Genomic DNA, 22,372 nt, shown 5'->3' with positions numbered 1-22,372 from the left:
TGAGAGAAAGTCGGACGAGGCACAGGCGGAAACTTTAGTACCATGGATGGAAGCTCCGCCCACGTAGGTCAACAAATGGCATGCTGGCGAAGACGAGGAGGAGGAGGAAGAGGAGTTAGGAGCATATTAGGCGTTTTCTTATCCAAACAGGTTATTATTTTTATTTATTTTTTTACAGTCAGTCATCGAGTATTAATTATTCCAGTAAATAATTCCAGTATTTTTTACATTTCTGATCCCTCGGGTCCCGTTTGAAAGGGAAATCTGCTGGATGGCTTCACGGCAGAGAGAAGGTGAGAAGGTGAGAAGGTGCTGCTGCTGCTCTTCCATCCAGGACAAACGGAGGGACAGCGTTTTCACAGTTTCTGCTGAAAGGAGGAGGAAGTGAAAGCCCGACGGAGAAGCAATGATGGCTGATGGGTAATGTCGTCTCATGAAGAGAAAACGGGGCCGACTGCTGCAGCAGCGACCAATCAGGGGGCTTCACCTCACCGGCTCGGGGTGGCAACCAATCGTAGGTCTTGGTGGATATCGATCAGCAGCCCTTCGTTAGCGAGCTTCATTAAGGCTGCTCGGTTTGATCTCGTCCATTAGCAGTCCTGCGTCGCCCTCTCCAACTCTTCATCTCGCTGCCCAACCTCCTCCTCCTCCTCCTCCTCCACCTCCACCTCTACCTCCACTGCCTCCTCTTCCTCCTCCTCCTCTTCTTGCTCTTCCTTCTCGCTGAGTTCCTCTCCGATCACGTCCAGCCGCGCCTCCTGTCCGTTAAGCACAACTCTCTCCTCTTCCTCTTCTTCTTCCTCGTTGACGTTGCCATGGTGACGCCTCGCCTCCTGCAGCTGCAGCCGCCGCTCCTCCACCAGCAGGAGGCGCTCTCTGACGCCCTCTGCTGCCGCCGCTGTGTCACTGGGACTGCCGAAGTACTGCTCGCTCCTGAAACCACAACAGCTAGAGTTAGAAATAATGTATCGCAGGAAAAGTGTGCGTGTTAAATAATTTGTTTATAGTAATCAAGAAATCCGCTAGTGTTCATTTTTGGTCATTTTATGAATGAAAACATGTGCAAAAACCATTTTAAAACTAGTGTACGTGTATTTATTTTATTTCTTACTCTCATTATTCCTTGCCAGACGTCTGCTTCTGCTGCTAGCTAACGTGTGTGCAGTTTATGTTCAGTAAAAAATAAATAGAAAAAAGAAATAATAATATTGTGTACAGTATTTTAATTATCTCTGCGTAGTAATTAAACTTGCATGGTGCCTCTCGAAAAGCATTTGAAATGACCCTACCATGTTTGAAACATTAAATAAAATTCAGTAAATGCTGAAGCTGTCCCTTTCGTTACATTTTTCTTGTTGAAAAACTACACAAATGGCATTTAGATCATGTTCTGCATAAAAAATGAAGTGAAATAATACAATTTGTTTATAATGGTCAACCGCTTATAGTGCTCACACTGACTCTGGACCCACGTGATCACTGTAAGCGGTTTCAACTGTAAAGGCAACTTATTACGTTTTTTAGACTTTTTCTAGACTGTAAAACTTTTTTGGTTAGGGTTAGGTGTATTGTTGTTATGGTTAAAACGGCTATAATCCATGCTTTTATCATTACAATATGTCATGTCTTTAATGTAAATGTCTTTGTTAAATGTCTCTAGAGCTAAGAGAAAGAGGATTGTTGGACTTCAAACCAGAAACATGTCTCTGGGTGTGTAAATGGGTCAAGTTCCTTATTATGAGTGTTGAGTTCACGATGGTTATTGCAGGTGTCAGGACAGGATGTGGGTTAGGCATGGTCGTGATAACTGAGGGTAAATCTCAGGAATGAATGGCAGCTAATGCAAAGCTTTGTGTGTGTGTGTGCATTTACCCATCAGGGAAGATAACCGGCATCGTCAGTCTGTCCAACAGGGTTTTCCCAGTAGTGTCGACTTCATCCAGAGCCTCCGCATCGACACAATCCTGCTGCAACACCTGTTCAACAGTCGACACACACATAATATTCATATTATCTAATATTTGCGTGGCTCCAACAATATGCACATGCACTTTCTATCTTGTTTTTAAACAAATGTTTTTTTCATATTTCAGGAATTACATAATCACAACAAGTTTGTATGAAGTGGTAGGGTCCAATATATTGCTATAACACTAATCTAAACAGATTAAATGCAATTAAGGCCAGAAAGACTTTCTCCCCCTATAGAAATCATCAAAAACCGTTCCATATCTCATTAAAAATAGAACATTTAAAGAGGAGCTATGTAAGTCTGGTCGCTTTTCCGCTGTTTTGCTAACCCTCATCCTGGCCATGTGCATTTGTTTACAATGAAGCCGGCGAGAAATCAATCTATAGAGCTGTACATAATGCTATATATCATATACAATGTTACAACGTGTATATTTGTGTAGTTGTTTTTCAGCCAAGAGACGCAATAAGTGATACGCACCTGGAAGGCAGAGAGCCTCCATTCTCCCTCATAACAAGTTAAGCCATTTATTAAACCATCACAATTACTCCAAAACTGTTTAATTAAGGTAAAAATGTAGCATAGTTAAGGTAAAATCCTGCATATTTCCTCTTTAACCCGAACCATAAAGGGATGTTTCAAGGCCGATACAGTCTGATGAGCCAAACCTGGTCTTGTAATTAATCTCCAGGATTTGACTACGGTGTAATATCTGGTAACAGGTCGAGCTCTGGTCTGCTGCTGTAACACCAGACACGTCATGAGGTGCGGCGGTCTCTCACCCTCTCTGCAGCCGTGTGGAAGTTGAGAGCCAGCTCCAGTCTCTGTTGTCTCTCTTCGCCGCTGACGCTGAACTGCTTCCAGACTCGGTTGAGCCTCGGCAGAGTGTCGCCGGACGAGCGCGTCGTGCAGCGCAGGGACTGACAGAGGACGACGGTCGCCTGCAGCAGCTGACGGCCGTAGTCGTAGGTGCTCTGGAGGCAGAGAGACGGACAGAGAGGCGGTGACGTTAACTGTCTGTTGCTGTGTCTAATCAAAGCTGCTGCTGCTGCTGTCATCAATATTTGTTGGATTGTTGTCTGCATGTGTCTCACCTGAGCCACGTCCACAAACTTCCTGTGTTTGTCCAACATGGTCCTGGTCTCTTGAGTGTCGTCACCCAGTCTGACGTGAGTCTTCAACAAGGCGTCTAACAGCTCGCCAAGCCACTCTACTGACTGAACACACACACACACACACACACACACACGCACAGGTCATTAGCTCTTCTATACAGGCAGTATAATATATGTATTATTCTCCTGTGCTGTTGTGTGTCTGACCTGTAAAGCATCTTCTTCACATTTGAAGAGCTGGACCATCTGCAGCATCTTCAGCCTCCTCACGTCCACCATGTCCTCACACCTGCAACACAAACACACACTTCAAACACACAATAATACAATATGACCTCACAATGCAAAGTCAATCATGCTAGATTCTAGACATCCTCATTTCTATATTTGACTTTCTAGTGTCTTGAGAGTAAAATATAGAAATTAAGATGTTGTTACAGTTCCAAGGTTCAAGGAGTTCATTTTGCCATTTTGAACTCCACAAGCTGGGTACAATAGAAATGTTTGTGCAGAGTCAGACTAGGTTAAAAGACTTTAAAAATAATTTTAAAGGAATAAGTCAGAACAAAAAAGATAAGAAAACATCATAAATAACATAGATAAATGACATTGAAGGACAAAATACAGATAAAGCTGCCAGAATATATTATATACACAGAAATTTTAATATGTATGTAAGGTCCATTAATGTGCAAAAGAGGCAGTGATGTATGTGGTGTATCAATTGTTGTTAGTTTTTTCATAAAAGTCGACATTAACAAAGATGGAGGAGGTGACCTCTGCTTGCGGAGCTGCATCTCGTCCATCACGGCCTGGATGTGCTGAACGTTGTCCTGCTGTTCTCCGGCCGGACTCTCAGTTTCCTCCAGAGTCCACGACGGCTGGCTGCACATCTGCTCCAGCAGCAGCCCCCCCTTCTGACGCAGAGAGGACAGACCTGCCTCTGCACAGAGACGAGACAGTTAATGTCATAGACTAGAGGAAGTGTCACAGGTAAATGACAATATCTAAATTTGATTGATTCAGATCACGAACCGACTGACTGCAGCTTCTCCTCGAGAAGTTTGAGGTTCTGTTGGATCGCGGCGCCGTCGGCCGGAGCCACGTCGGCACAGAGCATGCCCAGTAGACCGTCCAGCTGCTGGGACAACTGCAGAGACACACACATTATGGTTATATCCATCATATTAGGGATGTCACGATTACTTGTTTTCACAATTAAAGGTTATAGCTACAACTTTTTCATCAAAAGGATTAATTTTTCAAAAATAATGCATCCACAGAATGTCTAGAGGGGTGCAGAATAAAAGTATTAATTTTACTGAATTTAAAAAAAAATAGTAATTAAAGCAGAAGTAAGTGATATTTTTGTGTTAATATAAGTCTTAAATAGTTATATCTTCCGACAGCAATCACTTACATAGAGTGTTTGGACCGAAACACGGTCTGTCAGTCCCTCTGCTCTGCTCTGAGCCGAGGAGAAAACTTTTCTCGTATCCTACAGTTTTTATCCAATGAGGAGAGAGAACGGCATGCAGGGCTGTGTGTGCAGCCAAGGGATGCGCGTGAATGTGGTGACGTAGGGACGAGGACTGTTATGGTGCGTTCAAGGCAACTCGTAACTCGTGTTTTTCCGACCTGTGAAGTCATACCAGTTCGATCTGGTACGAGTTCACGGGTCAGAAGTTACGAGTGGCCGTTATAGTGACTTTCACCGGTAAAACAGGTCGGAAAAACACGAGTGGGTTGCCTGGAACGCTACAAAGTCGTAAGTCGTGACTTGAAGCTGTAATTTACGGTTTCAAAAGCCTGCCTGGAACGCAGCATTAGCGAAAACGACCGGATCGCTTACTTCTGCTTTAAATAATTGTTTAATAAATTTTGGCGGGTCCGAAATATATAAATATTTACATCTGGTCACGTTGGCAACGTCGGCATGGAATGATCTCTATGGCAACAGCATTAGAATGTTGATGTCATGTGTAACTGCTGTAACTGGCAAACAGTACAACAGAAGGTTGGAGCGAGAGCACCAACACCTACTGGCCAGGAGGAATTAAACTTGTAGCTATCACCTTTAAGTGTGGTATTAAACGCCACAATTAATTAATCGTAAAGATTCCTAAATACCGTTACTTTTCAAAAAAGATAAAGTTGGAACCATATCGGCAAATGTGCACCAAGATAAAGGTAAATGTACAGATACTGGTCCATTTTACTAACTTAACATTGCATTGGTAGGAATTTAGATGTTAGCATGTGATTTGTAATTAAAAAAGCAAAACAAAACAAAACAAAAAAGATTAAAATAAATGTAAATATTTGGTATAGATGACAATTTATGACCTGAATATTTCAAACACTTCCCCTGGGCGATTAATATTTGGTCCTATATTAATAGATACTGGAAATATTTTGTGTAAACAATGAGTAATGTAATTATATTTTGACTATATTTGTTCATTTTACACATTCATAGTGTTGTGAAATTAACTAATGCATAATAATCGTGATTATCGTAATAAAATGATTATTTCTCTGGCAATAATCGTACCATCCCTACATCATATACTGTAATATTTTACATGTTCTCTCTCATTTTGTCAGAGCTGGATGAACGGTGTGTGTTACCTCCTGCGTGGTGCTGTGGAAGCACTGCGCCGCCTGCAGGACGTTCTGTCGGCCCTCCAGCTGAGCCGCCTGGCGGTAGCAGACGTCGCTGAGCTGCTGCTGCAGCGACTTCAGCTCCGCCACTTCCTCCTCCTCCCCGGCGCTGAGCAAGGCAGCGATCTGCTGGTTCAGCTCCACATACACCGCAAACCACTCCTGCACACACACACAAACAAAGACACAAAGTTAAGTCTGATGCTGACATTTGACTATCAGTGGCAAGAAAAGTTACCTAGTGACACAGATCCTCTGGAATATCGAACAGCATAAATAATGTTTAAAGCCAAAAATAACCAACTATTGGGAAAAATTCAAAAGTTCAGTGAAAGGTTATATTTAAGGGGAAATTCAATTTCATAATTTATAGTATTTGTAAAAGCAATCTCAATCTATGAGAAACTATTGACCAGTCTTAATGTGGATCCAAAGTTACAGTTTTTTTCTTGCTACTTCTTTTCAAATACGTAAAACTTATTATGTTTGAAAATGCCTTCGCTTTATTTACTTATTGCATTATTATTTGTAGTGGTAGTACTAGTATTTTCTGAATGATCGCTGTGCTTTTAAAATTTTTTTTGCTTTTCTTTTCTAGTTATTTAAACTATTATTCCTTGTCCGTCATGTTTTATTCATTACACATTCAAAATAAAGTTTTTATTCTCATTGCACATAGACACAAAAGAGAGCTAACATACGATCCAGGTTTCCAAAGAGCTGTTTAATTTAATGTGTGTGTATCGTGTTGCCTTACACTGTGCTGGCTCTCAATCTCCTCATGTTTCTGCTGCAGAGCCTGAGCCGCTCTCATCGAGTCTCCAATCGCCTGATGAGTCTTCAGGAGTTCAGAACCTGGACCCTGAAGCCAAGTTACCACCTGAGAGGAGAAACGGTTCCACGTTGAAATATTTAAACAGAAAGAAACAATGTGGGAGGAGAGGTGGAGGTCACTAAAGATCCTTTTTATTATTTGCCTAATGTGGATCTCAAAATGTCGTCTGCTGCTGCTGCTGCTGTGTAAAAGGCTTTTGGGAGACATGTTGTTGTTTTTGAGGATGTCCTTCAGTCTGAGTCTCTGAGCTGCAGTGCAGAGCAGCCGCCAGCAGGAGGCTCTGAGGCTCTACTCATCTCCAAGACCACATCACATCATGATCATTTGTTTCATATCAATAAATATTTTTCACATATGGAAACATGAATAAAAAAACACTGTTGTCCTTTTCATCCACAACTTGTCCTTGTAAAGTCAATGGAAATAGAAACACGAAATACAGAATTGAAGTTGATATCCAACAAATAAAGAATAAGAGCTGATCAAAGATGTTTAGACTCCAAAAACACAGGGTTATGTTTTAATAATGCCTCCATCTTTCAGGTCTAAGTCCCAGGTTTATGTCCAAACAGCTGCTTGTTAAAATGTTATGTGTCAGGTTCAGTCTGAGGTGAATCTGACAAATCACATCATCATTGATACTGTGACAGAAAAGCAAAGTTTCATATATGAACCTTTAAATGTTACATTTCATTGTAACAGTGCAAGAATTCTGTTAAAGGTTAAAAAAAAAAAAAAAAATCAGTTTCTTTGCTCTTTTTTTATCTAGTAGTTATTTTACTGAATTATGTAACCAAACATTTGTAATTTTAACAATATTTATAATTTGAACCAGAGCTTTATGGAGTTTGCCTTGTTTAGTAACAAGTCGACCTAATGTTAAGTTGACATTTATAGTTTAATCTAATACAAGATGAACTCTCACACTGTGAGTATGATTTGATCATATAGAGTACAGTAGCATCTGGAACTGTCTTTCCAGATGAGTGTGTGTGTGTGTGTGTGTGTGTGTGTGTGTGTGTGTGTGTGTGTGTGTGTGTGTGTAGCCCTGTATCATGATTTAATTGTATTTATCAGGTCAGCGATGCCTTCAAGAGCTAACACACACAGTTCGATCCAGAACTAGGCCAACACACTCCCACCACCACCTCAAATCCTCCAGGCTAGCGACCGACATTGCGGTTACCATGGCAACCCCAGGCTCATCTCCAAGACATTGGGGTTACCCATCAGCCCCGGCGGCTGCAGGAACCCCAGTCACTGCAGTGCAGCATTTTTTTTTTCCTACTCGGCACTGAAGCTGCTCCCCGATACCGAGGGTCAAAGGTCAAATCTGAGACGATAAAAGGCCGAATTACATGAGAAGGGAGGACATTTATAAAGATCTTCTATTTGAGACTTTACACAGATGGGATGTAAATGAAGAGCAGGTCACTTTTTATCGAAATAAAAGTCTGACATTTGATAAATATGTAAAAAATATACCTCTAAAGTATTTGTCCAGCAATTATGACAACAAGATTGGCTCTGCTCTCCCTCACAGATTTTAAACTGTCCAATTAACAAATTGTATTTCCTTGTTTAATCTTCATTTTACACACCAAGTCCTGAACAATTATGATGTCATAATAATATGTTAGTCAAACAAAAAGATGAATTGATTTAATCCTGATCGATTAAATCGCTTTTAAAGATGCCACCTCTTCTCACTGGCCTTCAACTCACCTTGACACCTAGACTTTTTATTTTGTTATTAGTACAGCTTTTATTGGTTTCTTTATTTTAGTGATTGTTTATATTGCCCGAACTTTTATTGTTAATTTATGTTGGGAATTTATGCTGTTTTCTCACTGTTATTTATGTTGCTGGCACTGGACTGTATTTATGTTGTGCAGCACTTTGGGCAACTGAGGTTGTTTTTCAATGTGCTATATAAAAGATTGAGTTGAGTCGAGTTAATCCTCCAATCCTTTGGCTGCACTGATTATCACTGGTGACTTTGGCCTCAGTGTCTTTTGTGTGTGTGCCTGTGTGTGTGTGTGTATGTGTGTGTTTGTGTGCTTCACCTGCATGACCTTGGTGTGGATCTCGTCCAGCTGGGTGCGTTTGTTTCGCTGCCTGCAGAGCTCCTGGTACCTGGTGTACTGCTCTCTGAGCGAGTCCAGCAGCTTCATCACCTGAGGCTGAGCCAGCAGCTCCTCCTCCATGGGACACCAGGCCGGACCTGGAGGTCAGAGGTCACAGAGAGAGAGAGAGAGAGAGAGAGAGGGGTCAGGAAGACGACCAGTGGAGTTATAGTCCAGAAAGGCTCATTTAGATCTTGTTTACTCAATCTAAAGATGTGCCAAGAAGTTTTGTGGGTTTTCACTGTGGTGGGTGGAAGATATGAAATAAATAATATAAATAATGACAAAAGGAGTTTTCTTACTAAATATGGTGCTGTGAAACGTTTTAGGCATTTTAGATTCTTATCCAATTCGTTCTGCTTCGCTGCTACTACAGAGTCACATTGGACTGTACCATTATACTGTACTTCATGCTGTAGTAGCCTGTGTAGTACTCTCAACTCTCACTAGACCGCCCATCTCCTCCTCCTCCAACAACAGCAGCAACAACAAAACTTTCATTCAGCTCCATCCATCCATCTGTCTGAGCTGCACCAGCAGCAGCAGCAGCAGCACAGACACTTCTGGATGACTGACAGCTGCTGCTTCCTCCTCCTCACCTCCCTGTCCTCCTCCTCCTCCCTCCGAGCCGTTGAAGCGACGCTGCTGCAGCTCCGACAGCAGCTCATGGCCTGCAGACAGACAGACAGAGATAAAGATAGAGGGATTATTTATTTATTTACTATTTTTCATTCTATATATACTTTATATACTATACTTTATAACTCTGATGTCTATTGTTTTGTTTCATTGCATCTTTATGCTTTGGCAACATAGTCTGTGTGACATTCATGCCAATAAAGCGAATTTTAATTGAATTGAGACAGAGAGACAGAGTCAGAGAGACAGACAGAGAGACAGACAGAGAAACAGACAGAGAGTCAAATAAAGCGAATTTGAATTTGACAGACAGAGAGTCAGAGAAACAGACAGAGACAGACAGGGTTGATTTGAGATTGAAAAGCATGTGAAACAATAATGCATCAGCGTTTGTGTTCATGCTGTTACATGATGAGGGGAGCTGGTAGAGGGAGGAGGGTGGTACCACAAACAAAGACTCCTTTCACCTCGGCCCACAACTCAGACACAGGCTGCTCAGTGCAGTGGGCACAGCCAGCCATCCATCATTCATCCATCCATCATTCATCCATCCATCATTCATCCATCCATCCATCCCTCCATCTCCTGTGTCTGTTCAGCTCCAGGTCTTGGTTTCAGGAGGTAGTAACCAAGACGACCTGCTGTCCGTCCACATCCTCCAGGTCGGGATGAACCCAGACACACAAACAGTTTTGCTGCTTTGACTCCGTCCTTCAGTCTCGACTCAGAGCTCATAGTAGCTACGTGACATATTTTTCAGTAGCCGTGTGCACAATACGTTTTTTATATCAGTTTTCTCTGCACTCGGGGCCCAACAAATCTTTAACAACAGAGTGATCTCATTTACATGTGGCAGATTACATAAGCTCAGTCACTCTGGCCTGATCTCGCCTGCAGCTGGTTCTTTTTAATATTTATTTTTAAAAGCACAGCGTGGACCAGCACCAGCAGGCTACACCTCGACCACTTAGAGCTCCCGACCAATCACGGCTCTTCATTCCCACGCTGCCCTCATATCAGCCCAGTTAGAAGAAAATGATTGGTCACAGTGGTTTATTATTTACTTGTTCTCTACGTCATGTGTCTGTGCTGTTCTTGTGATTTCATTCTTATTAGATAATCACTTTGTTTTTCATAATTATAGCTTTGTCTCTTTTGACCTTGATTGTCGTCTATCTGCAAAGCGTTTTGGTTAACTTGATGTTTCTGAATGATTTTGACTGATTCAAATGTGTCTTTGTGATGATAATTATCCTCCTCGAGAAATATAAAATGCATTAAGATGAAATTCCAAAGCAACGTCTTTGAACTCTGTGTTGACTTCGCATACAAACAGACAGAGTTACGACTGCAGCAGCAACAACTTCAGGTTTTTAAAGTGAACATTTGATATAAAAAGAGCAGGGAACTGTAGAAAAAAGAAATATGCAGAAATAAAAAAACAAAAAAACCTTCAAAATAAGTTTGATAAAATCAACCAATAAATTAAGTACATTGATAATTCTCATTATATTTCTGTGAAGACAAGATCATATTTACCGGTCTGAAGGACAGTTTCTGGGTCAAAGGACGGCAGGAGAGCACAGTCAGCTGATCTGCTGGAGAAACACACACACACACACACACACACACACACACACACACACACACACACACACACACACACACACACACACACACACACACACACACACACACACACACACACACACACACACACACACACACACACACACACACACACACACACACACACACACACACACACACACACACACACACACACACACACACACACACACACACACACACACACACACACACACACTCGCTCTAAATTTCTGTTGGCACACTTTAAAATGTAGCTGTGTGTATATATGTGTGTGTGTGTGTGTGTGTGTGTGTGTGTACGTACTTGTCCTTGTCCACCGTGTTGCTTTTGTCACTCTCATTGATGATGGACAGCTCGTCCAGCAGTGACGTCGACTCCCTGGTGAACTTCTCAAACACCTGCGAAAAACAAACAAACCAAAATAAAATGAAAAATAAAAAACATGTTCAGACTGAATCAGACCCTGGGCCAGTTACTATGGCAACAACATGGTTATTAATTCATAAATGTGTGATAAAAACACATGGATTTGTCTAAATGTAACAGTTGTAAATGTACCAGTCTCTTGTTGAGCCAGTCGTTGTGGTCGTAGTCCAGACTTCCTCCAAAGTCGTCCGTCAGCTGACAGGGCTCGATGTAACGAGTCAGCTTATTGGCCGAGACCAGGATCACCTGGCACAAAGCAAACAGGAAGTGTATTAACCACACCGCAACAACCATGAGCCTCATAATGAACACTTTTATTCTTATTCAAAATGACTGCACCGAGTTATCATGAATCCATTGTTACAGTCTGATGAACTTTGGTACGTTCAAGAAATTTGATCACTGGTTGATCAATTGATCGATTGTCTGACTGACACCTCTAAAATTGCCATATAAGGCAGAATTTCCTGCTCATTTTGTGGGCAGCTTTCATTCACAATGAGGAGTCGCCGAGTCGGACATTGACACTGAAGAGGTTTAGGAATCAGAAGATAAAAAAACAGCAAGTTAAACCAAGTCAGAATTTAAATTGTTAATAAATAAATAAAACACCATCATCACTGTGACTGTTTCAGGCTGCGGCGGCCGATGTTCCACCGTCATGTGCAGCATGTGTGGATGATATTTGTTGGACCCTGACGGCACCATGCAGACAGCTGGCAGAGTGAAAATGTTCCAAACAACTGACCTGAGCAAGTTGCACGAGCATGAAGGTCGTGTAGCAGATTAGTAAACTGGCAACATGAAGGTGATGAATATTTAGATTTACATATTTCAACTCTAAATCAACTCAGATTAAGATTCTTAAGTGAAAGAAATGTTTTTTTCTTCGTCTGTGGAGACAGACAGACTCTGTACATGACTGGTCTAGCTGGTCTGAACCACTCATAAATGTCATCCTTATCTAGGAGAACATTCAGAGAACAAGAAAACTGGTGAATGCCACAAATTCTCCTAAATCACAGCTCACAGATGCCGTCCTTGTTGTTTTCAACCTACAAACTCCACTCTCATTCAGTTTAACTACAGTATAACAGCACTAACTCGGGGGCATCTCTAAATCTCTCTCCAGTCAACAGAAACCTACCAGAAACAAAGACATTAGAGAGTCGATGAATCGATAAAGAACGTTTGACAAATATCAAAGAATCACAGATAGTTTTATTCTTATTCATCTAAAAATGCATGAATTTTTGAAATCTAAATCATTTTCAAAACACAACAACACCACTTATATAAACTGCACAAAAATCACACATTTTATCTAAGCTGTGGCAAAAATAATTCTGGTGAGCTAAAGAACAAAACACTGAAAAGTCAAATCAGTCAGATGCTACATACTGGTAAATGACCTTATGGAGACTCCTGTCTCTTTTGCAAAAACACAAACCCACTCTAACACATCAACAATTCATAAAACCATTAGAGATGTGCACATTTGCCCAAACATCATATATTGATTGCATCAGCATTACAGTAGAATACTTATACAACAAGCTTTTCTTTTGCATGTATATAAATAGATGCAATGAATGATGGGTAGTGCTGCTTTACTTCTTTTTACCCTTAGGTCAGAATCTGTTCAAAGTGATTCAGATCAGCTGATCGATGAATAAACACACTGCCGAATCAAATCAAGAACAAAGTTATGAAACATGTGGACGCAGCTGTTGAGGAAATAACACAGGTCCTGCCGTGATGTTTCTCTCAGTCAGACATGATGCTATGTCAGGAAGCCACAGCTGGTTGTCACCAAAGGAAACTTTAGGTGTGGCTAATGTTCCCAGACTGTAAAAACTTCAGGGCATCGTCTCACTGCCCAGAAAATTAACACCACAGACACCGTCCGCCGCTTGTCTGGAAGGGAAACGCTCCGTGGGCCAACATTAACTTGAAATCTTCCTCCCTGTAACATCGCAGCTATTGGTTGATTACATTTCATGACATGACTGTAGTCCCTGTTTTTTCTTAACACTGAGCAGTGACTAGGAGTTACTCATGAGTCGGACTGCAGGGCCAATTCTTAGAAGCTTTGTATCTACATACCAGCGATGATCAGATTACATATCGAGCACTGCTTCAGCCTCTCAGCTAAACCCAGGTCTTGAATCATGAGACAAACTTCTCCTTTCAGGCTTCTCCTCAGAGCACTTTCTAAATCTGGAGATAGAGCGTTCAGTGTTCACAGGCATCTGAGGTTTGTTAACAACAGATCATCTTCTCTGAGGAAAAACAAACACGTTTAGCTTTTCACTTCAAATTTTAGCCAGCATTTCCACATTTTCCGTGTGCGTCTGTCCATGTGTTGTTTTTTGTGTTTTTTTTATCCCTTATCGTTGTTCCCTCTGGACAAACCTGTGTGTGAAAGATTACTTTATATATAAACGTGGACAGTCAGACAGCTGCTGGTTGAGTCTGTCTGCCAGTTGTCCCTGCAGCAGATGTTGTCAGAGATACTGGACTCAGCTCAGTGTGTCTGTGTGGCTGTGTGAGTGTCATAGTAGGCTATGTTTGGGGACAGATTTCAGACTAAAGACCAGCTCATTGGAGACTAATATAAACCATTATTAAGTTGCAACGAAGCAGTAGAAAGCACGCACACATCCAGGAACAAAATTGTGCAGGTGCTGAGCTAAAAGAATGGAACAATGGAAGGCGCCATCTTTAAATAAGTAAGTGGTCACATGTGAGATGGATAAAGATGGCGCCTCCCATTGTTCTGTATGACCTGATGAAGAGCGGTGGCTTGAAACGTCGTCACTAGGGAATAAATTGCACTGTATAGGAGGCGGAGCCCTTGGGATGTGCAAGCTTTTCTTCACTTTTTATGTTAAGTTGCAGGCTACAGGTTAGCATTAGGGCTAAGTTAAGTTTATCAGTAATACTGAGGTTTAGGTTAGCAGTAGGATTAAGTTAAATTAACCGTAGGGTCAAGGTTAAAAATGTAGGATTATCCTACATTAAATTAAGGTCAACAGTACGATTGCAGTAAGGTTAAGTAAAGGTCAGTGTTTGTGTTGAGTTAAATTAATCAATTAGCGTTATCAGTAGGATTAAATTTAGGTTAGCAGTAGGATTAAGTTAATTTAAGGTTAGCAGTGGGGCAAGGTTAAGTTTAACATTAAAGTTAAATTGGGGTTAAGGTTAGCAGATTAAGGATTAAGTTAAAGGTAGCATCAGGGTTAATTTAAGGTTCGCCGTGGGGCTAGGTTAAATTGGGGTTAAATTGAGTATAAGGTTAAAAGTGAGTTGAAGTAGCTGTAGGATCAAGCTAAACTGTAGGATTACGTTGAATTAAAGGGAAGCAGCACCATGATGTCATGGTTACCACAGAAAAGCTAAATAAAGGTTTAGCATTACCGCAGGTTGAAGTTAAGTGGTGTTTATGGTTCGCTTTATGGTACGCCTCCAGGAAATGAATCGAATGCTATGTAACGTCCCTAAAGATGACCTAGGAAAACATGTGTTTCCCACCCCCTGTGTGTGTGTGTGTGTTTATTTAAATGCTAGGTCAGACTTCAGAGCAGCTGGGTGACACACACACACACACACCCCACTGTGACATCCACACAGACACCCCATAGTTAAGATGAATCACATTTCAACACCGTGCCTGGAATCTCCCCTCCGGCAGCTGTGTGTCTACGTGTGTGTGTATTAGAAGTGTGTAACATTAAGTGAAGAAGATGAGCACTCTATCTCTATGTCTTTTTTATTTTATTTTTTTTTAAAAAGCGACAAAGATGACTTCTTTTAAAATAAACTCAGTCTACGTGAGTCACACATGAGTAAACACAGGAGCTCGCGAACGCACAGTCTGATGCGTATTTGACTCACTCTTCGCATCACAACTGTTGCCGCTGTTCATCATCTAATTGTTAAACATCCGTCTGAACAGGGACGGAGAATTTTCCCGATCTCTAACAGTCTCTCCGCCAACATGGCTGCCGAAATCTGGGTCACAGAGACTACTGATCTCTTGTCAGTGAAACCATCTGTTGTAATAGAGGAGGAGGCTGGGCCCAAAACTCACACACACACACACACACACACACACACACACACATAGACAGACACTCCATCGATCCTGGCTCAGGTTTCCAGCAGCACTCAGGGCGGTTAATGATGCTCAAGGTTATTATAACAGGCTCAGTTTGTCTCTGTTTGATATCAGGTAACGGCACAAAGCACTGCAGGAGTATATGTGTATGTGTGTGTGTGCGATTGTGTGTCTGTGTTGCCAAAATGTCCTCACAACAACCTACAGATGGTCTGTTTGTCTCTCTGCCCTTCTCCCTTTACAACAGGAGGCTTTTCAAGGAGCCGACCGACACACAGGTATATGAGCTCTACACTACTACAGACACGACGACACACACTGGTTCATTTCATCTACACGGAAAGAAAAAAAAAACGTTTCAAAAGAAGTCATTCAGTCAGAGCCAAAGTCAACACACACACACACACACACAAAAAGAAATAAAAATATGGGCAACATTTCTCTGGATATTTCTCAAGGATCACGCCCACACAGCCAAGAAGAGAAGCAACAACAGCATCGGCACCAGTTTTTGTTTTTTCCATTGTTGCAGGACTTGGAGCCACGTTAGCAGCTCAGAGCGGCTGCAGTGTTTTTGATGGAAAATCTAACAAGCTCACAACGACACGTTCACCATCTTAGTTTGATGTGTCAGCACAGCACAGCACAGGCCCACAGCAGCTAATGCACAGCAGTGATTTAGAAAAGTGTTTCAGCCAAAGTCGGACAAATTCACATTTTGACCTGAAGGTGATGAAACATTAGAGGATCACATTTCATCCCGAGGGACGCTCGCTGATGTGTTACAAACTCTGTCGCAACCCATGCAACAGATACAAAAACCCTCATGGTGTGTTTGTGTAGTGTGACTGAGCAAAATGTGCATCTGCAAAAGATTTCATGGCATTCACTCACTCACACTCACACACACACACACTAAACATTTACACTCCCCCCTCCAGCCAGGCTGCGAGCACAGCTACAAAAAATTAAACAGTTGGTTCCACTGTTGTTTATTTAATGACACGCCGTTGTTCACAGTCGGAGTGAACACGAGGAGAAACTTCACTCATGAGGATCTTTAAAAGTGGGGAAAACGAGATGCTGCGGTGAGAAAAGAGCCAAAACACCTCAGCAGTGTCCAGATGTTCCAGCTGCCACATTTCAACAGGGGCAGCAACTCTGTTTTTTAAAAAGATGGTTTCAGATTGAGAAATATCTGGTTCAAATCCAGTCTCAGACCCTCGGTGCTTCCTGGTGAACCAGCAGCGTTGATACCAGTTTAGGTGGAACCAAAGTGGGAGTATGATACTCTGCATTACACAACTTGTTTTGCTTTTTTGCCGACTCTGTAATCAGTCTTCAGATTTTTTAAAGTTTACTAATTATTTGTTCTGGCGCTGGAGTGAACTCAGCCTTGAACATCTCTTCCCCAGAGTTCAAAGATAAGAATTACTTCCCTAAAGGGAATTTCATACAACTTGTTCTGCTTTCTAGCTCTTCTTGAAATTCTGTAGACGCCCAAATCGCCACCAAACATTTTGTTTCTTCAACAGAGCAGAGGATACCACTGCAAATGTTTCTCCAGGTTGTAGTCACTGCCTTCTCCTCCTTTCTGCTCGTCTATTTCTTGGTTCCCTTGAGAAACCGACTTTTCAGGTTCCAAACATGTTATGTTTTCGGTCTTAATGCTCCAGCTGGCTCAATTGGGTTCAGAAAAAGCATTCAGCTCCACAGTCACTTCTGTCAGGTCTCAGCACCGGAGAGGTCGGTGAGCTTAAAGAAAAAACTTAAAGGCAGGAGACTCACCTCAAAGCCCAGTCGGTCTTTCTCCTTCCAGAAGCAGAAATGTGTGACCTTCTTATCCCAGAATTCATCTGGCTTCACCACGCAGACCAGCGACACCTCGGCCGGGATCACGTTCTGAAACAGCGATAAGAGCATCATCATCATTATCTTTGGCTGTTTATCATCAGGATAAACAAAACTAATGGATTTCGGAGCGATATTAAATGTGTTCGTACCTGCAACATGAGCACCACCGTCTTCACGATGTTCCACTGAGACTTCCGTCCGTCCACGATGACGGTGAAACCTCGAGCTTTACACTTCTCACTGGGACAGAGAGAGAGAGAAAGGAAATGTCTTTAACAGCATGGACGTGATTCTGACCATAAACAACACACGTCCACATTTACATTACAATTTACACAGAGTTTCATGTGTGCAGACCGATTTATAAGTCTCACACTGGTGCGTTCAAGTCCAACTACTCAGATTGAAGAAATCAGTTTATAAATCAGAGGTAGGGTTTTTAATGCAAGTAATAGATAACTCAAGCATTTTACAACTCGAGTTGTTGTGAGTACAATGTTATTATATTGAAAATGATAAAAGTATGAAATGGAAATTAGAACTAGAAATGTACATGTTCATGACATGAGTCTTTATATAACACCAGCTTCTACAAAGACTGTGGCATTTTGTCGCATTGATGTTGCAAGCTTTTGAAGTGAGTGAGCTTTTTTTAGACTTGGTCCACTTTTTAAAGTTTTTTTTTTTTTTCATGAATCCCTAAGTGTAAATTGCAGAACTGCAGAAACTTAAAGCATCTGTCAAACTGCCAAAAATGGCCGCAGTCAGAGGACGTCCTGATCGGGACATTAAAAAGCCAGGTCGTATAAAGAGAAACATATTATATTTACTATATTCTGCTTGACTGCCTTACATGAGAAGATCTTTTTATCGGTAGAAAAAAATATCAATAAGTCTCTGTTCAAAGTGTTGTAAATGTTCGACAAGTCAAGGTCAATGATGCTTGTTATCTTTCTATAGGAGACGACTGCGTCATGGGAACAGCTCCATAGAAACCACCTCAATGAAACACATTACATAAGAGCTCACACACACACACATACACAGCCTGATACTGTACATAAATTAATAACCACATAAATTAATCACAAATTAACTCACTTTATTAAAAATTATGAATACTTAGCAGACATCTAAATCCACATCCATTCATCTAAAAAGCTCAGCCGTCATAATCAGAGAGGTCACATATTCAGGCCAGTGCGTCAGACTGGAGCTGTAATAAAACTGGAAACACCCTTCAACTCTTCTCCCAGTGCAGCTGAACTCACTGGATGGATTTCTTACGCTGGAGCCGAGACACAGAGAACAGACCCTGAAACTCTTCATCAGTGACACTTTAACGCCAACAAACACGTCCAAGGCCGTTAACATGGAGACAAAACAACTCTTTGATTTACAACAACAACTGCACAGAGAAGAGACGCACTCCAAGCTGTCACTGCTGCTGTTACCACTGCATGCTCGTCAGGGATGGGAACCTTTCACATCTGAACCGATACAGTACCGATACTCGGTTCCTCTGAACCGGTACACAACTGTACCCTGTTTCAGTACTTTTTGTGTGTATGTGTGGTATTTAGTTATTTTGTCTGAAATTGGAATATTTATTTCTCAACAACATCACAACTCCTCAGCCTTTAAGAGTATTTTATGTTTTAGAGATGGGCAATGTTTTAAATGGTCATTCAATGACAATAAAATATTGAATAGTTTATGAGACTATTATTAAAAAACAAATGAAACTGAGGAGCAGCTCAAACTCTGCAAGGTGCAGACTTTGATGAGAAGCGGTACCGGAGAATATTCACATATTGACAATGAGAGGAGACTTCGTTCTCATTTAGATGAGCCTTCATTACATGACGAGGACTTGATTGAAGCGGTACCGTTACAATATTCTCCAGTACCGATTATTATAACAGTCCGTGATTTCATTTTTAAACGACAGACGGCTGTTTTTCAGTCTGTGATTTAAAACGACAATGTGGTACCGTTTAACTTCACATGAATCGATACCCGGTACTTCAGTGGGAATTCGGACGGTACCAATAAAAGCATCGAATTCGATACCCTATCCATCCCTAATGCTCGTGTGTGTGTATGTGTGTGTGTGTACCTGGGGATGCTGAGGAGGTAGTCCAGTGTGGCGCTGAGCTCCTCCATGCTGGTCTGGTCTGAGCTGAGGGGGATGGTCAGGATCAGACCGCTGCGCCGGTCTTTGCCCCCTAAAGAAAGAGACGCAGCAGAGAGGAGAGAAATCTGGTTACTCACTGAATGCATGTTAAAGGGATAGTTAACATTTTGGCAAATTGGCCCATTGCCATAATCCCTATAGTCATAGCAGTAGGTCCGTTACCTTTATTTGTCGGTGCAAGCTATTTTTAGAACGGTGGAGCAGAGCCGTGAGCTGCTCAGAGCTACGCTACGGAGGCTAATGGGATTTCTTGGTTTCCCTCATCAAACTCATCAAATACACAATCCAACAACTCCACAACGCTCTGGTGGACAAGTTGTGACCTGCACATTCACCACGCTATGAGATAATAACGGAACGTTACGAGACGGAGTTGTTTTAGAGATAAATTCATGTAAAACCGCTGATGCACATTGCCTTCAGGGACAGTTTTTCAGCAAGCAGTCTCTGTATTGGGCAATGGGCCAATTTGCCAAAATGTTGAACTATCCCTTTAAATGAGATTAAACACACACATACATGTATACCTATTAAATCTGTGTGTGTGGGAGAGCTTTACCTGACAGGAAGGCCAGCTTCTTCTTGAGGATGGCGAGAATGGAGGTCGCTTCCATGCTTAGGTTTGACATCTGTAGACAGACACAGAGGCAAACAATACTCAAAGGTTAAACACACACACATCTTATAAAGACACACGACTCATGACATTTAGGAGAGAGTTTGATTCTGGCTGCGACTCTTCACTGTTTAGCTGTAATAGGCTATAATATAAGATAATTATGGAAGACTAAATCCACTCAGGCCTCAGATGGTTGAAAAAAAAGTAAAAAACATGATGATTTGAAGTTAAATGGCGGCTCCAGGAGTCTGACGTTGCCAAATCAAGCCCAAACCCCCTCTTTCAATTTCCACAGATGGCAAAATAAACAAGAAATGTCATACTATTAAGTCCACAGATCCAAACATCAGTCAAAAAGGCTCAGACACTGTTCCAGAGAGCGGGGGCAAAAAAAAAAACTCTGCATGAACCCGTATTACTGCATAAACTGTATAGATTTGGAGCAATAATCTCGCCGCTCCGATGACACACGCGCTGTAAGTCAACACAGGAGTGTGACAGGCGTGTGATGGGTGATAAACACAGCGAGTACAGGATCAGCAGCAGTAGCAGTAGTAGCAGCAGTAATATTATGGGAGCTCAGAGACACGACAGTGATTTGATGTCAGGATTTTCTCTCAGCTGATTCAGATTCTTGGCTCCTCGTGCGGCTCAGTCGGTGATTTACTGACCGTTTCAACAGCGTGTTAGCAGGAAGTCAGTCAGTAAATCAGATGCAACCACGCAGCAGCGTAATCACACTTGGTTTATACTACTGTGTGTTTATTTCTAATAGTATATCCAGCATCTTTCAGCACAAATAAATTAAGTATCATTGCAATTAATGTGAACGTGACTCATCTTCAGTGAATCTTATCTTTGTTGAGGTTTTTGATTTAGACAAATGCCTTCTAGTCTTTATGTTAATGTTGTTATAGTTTCCATCTGTACTTTAGTCGTTCTTTTTATGAGTAATTATGAAAAAGTGTGTCTTCAGTCATCTAAAATGTGTAGAAATCAACATTAAGTTTTAGTTACATATGACAGTAGTGGGGTTTTACTTCATGTTGACAATCAAACATCATCAAACCACACCCACTCCGTCTTGATAGCTCTATATTTTACTCATATATTATAGTAAGCTAAATAAAGTATTTAAACTCCTTATAAACACATCAACACTGTATTTTAGACATTTGTATTTATTTACTGTCATTGAGGAAAAACTCTAAATCTGGGACCAGCCTTTCAAGGTCTTTTCATGATTCACCTTTTCTGTAACTTTGTGTTTAATTACTACACTCAACTTTTACCCCAGATTTTTTCTTTTTTCTTTTTTTGCAGCAAACTTTGGTTGAAAATATGAGCTTAATTATCTTCTATGCACATCATCATCAACAACATCACTATCACTATCAGTAGCAGTGGGAGTGATGGCAGCTGTATTTGGGATGAGCCTGGTTGCTGCAGCACCGGTCTCTCCTGCAGCAGGGCTTCGTCTTTCTCCTCCTCCTCCTCCTCCTCCTCCTCTCCGCCGTCCCTGTGCCTGCGGCCTGGCTGCAGCAGCAGGACAGCACGGCTCGGCTCAGCTCGGCTCTGCTCGGCTCGGCTCGGCCTGGCTCGGCTTGGTTCGGCTCGGCCCACAGACACAATGACCTACATTCAGGCGGCTGCGGGGCTGCGGTCGCTGCGGTTCAAACCTCCCTGACCTCAGACACGAGTCTCGATCCGACCGCTTCGCTATCGACAACTCCCCCCCTCCCTCCCCACCCCCAGATCGATCGGCATTAAGTATTGATCAGGAAGAGGGTTTCCCTACCTTTCACTCAAATCTGCAGCATTTTCTTCTAACGTCCTGATATTTTTTTTCCTCTCCTCCTCCTGCTCCTGCTCCTCTTCTCCTCTGACTCTCCTTTCTCCTCTGTGGCTCTTCCTCCTCCTCTTCCTCTTCCTCTTCCTCCTCTCGGGCTGATCGATCAGCAGACACTCGATCAGTTTTCCATTCAATGATCACCGCAGATTTCAGTTTCTTCTCTGTTCGCTTTTATCAACAGTGGACACAGAAAACAGGCGGTGGAGCTCGTTGCTGCTCTGCGCAGCCTCAGTGAAGCCGAAGAAATGGATTCCACTTCCGCTCAGGCGACTTTCAAAATAAAAGCCCTGGAAAAACCTCATAGAGTCACTTTGTAAATTTCTATTCTTGTTCTAGGCTAT

The 22,372-nt window shown here is 41.9% G+C and overlaps 1 protein-coding gene across 2 annotated transcripts; it reads right to left on the bottom strand.

The window, feature by feature from the left end:
- Window positions 1-454: 454 nt before the first annotated feature.
- sestd1 (SEC14 and spectrin domains 1) lies at window positions 455-22,285 on the bottom strand. 2 transcript variants are annotated; one of them, XM_085765027.1, is made up of 19 exons: window positions 21,978-22,285; window positions 20,120-20,189; window positions 19,483-19,591; window positions 17,513-17,603; window positions 17,298-17,411; window positions 11,522-11,635; window positions 11,267-11,361; window positions 10,891-10,946; window positions 9,312-9,383; window positions 8,653-8,810; window positions 6,509-6,631; window positions 5,719-5,913; window positions 4,123-4,237; window positions 3,865-4,030; window positions 3,295-3,376; window positions 3,067-3,189; window positions 2,755-2,946; window positions 1,873-1,976; window positions 455-933 (listed from the first exon to the last, which is right to left on the bottom strand). In XM_085765027.1, the coding sequence occupies exons 2-19, from the start codon at window positions 20,187-20,189 to the stop codon at window positions 591-593; spliced, it is 2,322 nt and encodes a 773-aa protein (XP_085621153.1). In that variant the 5' UTR covers window positions 21,978-22,285; the 3' UTR covers window positions 455-590. The 2 variants fall into 2 exon arrangements, with proteins under 2 accessions (XP_085621153.1, XP_085621152.1); XM_085765026.1 differs by having other exon boundaries at window positions 10,891-10,949; window positions 21,978-22,214.
- Window positions 22,286-22,372: the final 87 nt, after the last annotated feature.

This window comes from Trachurus japonicus, chromosome 21 (assembly GCF_045865225.1).
Source record: "Trachurus japonicus isolate A0001 chromosome 21, Traja_1.0".
NCBI lineage: Eukaryota > Metazoa > Chordata > Actinopteri > Carangiformes > Carangidae > Trachurus > Trachurus japonicus.
This window is presented reverse-complemented; position numbering and strand designations above follow the sequence as displayed.

Coding starts and splice junctions, on each gene's coding strand:
- sestd1 (XM_085765026.1), bottom strand. CDS start 20,189: ATGTCAAACCTAAGCATGGAAGCGACCTCCATTCTCGCCATCCTCAAG. Junction 8,811..9,311: donor AGGAGGAGGAGGACAGGGAG/GTGAGGAGGAGG, acceptor TCTGACCTCCAG/GTCCGGCCTGGTGTCCCATG. Junction 1,977..2,754: donor TCCACACGGCTGCAGAGAGG/GTGAGAGACCGC, acceptor ACTGTTGAACAG/GTGTTGCAGCAGGATTGTGT.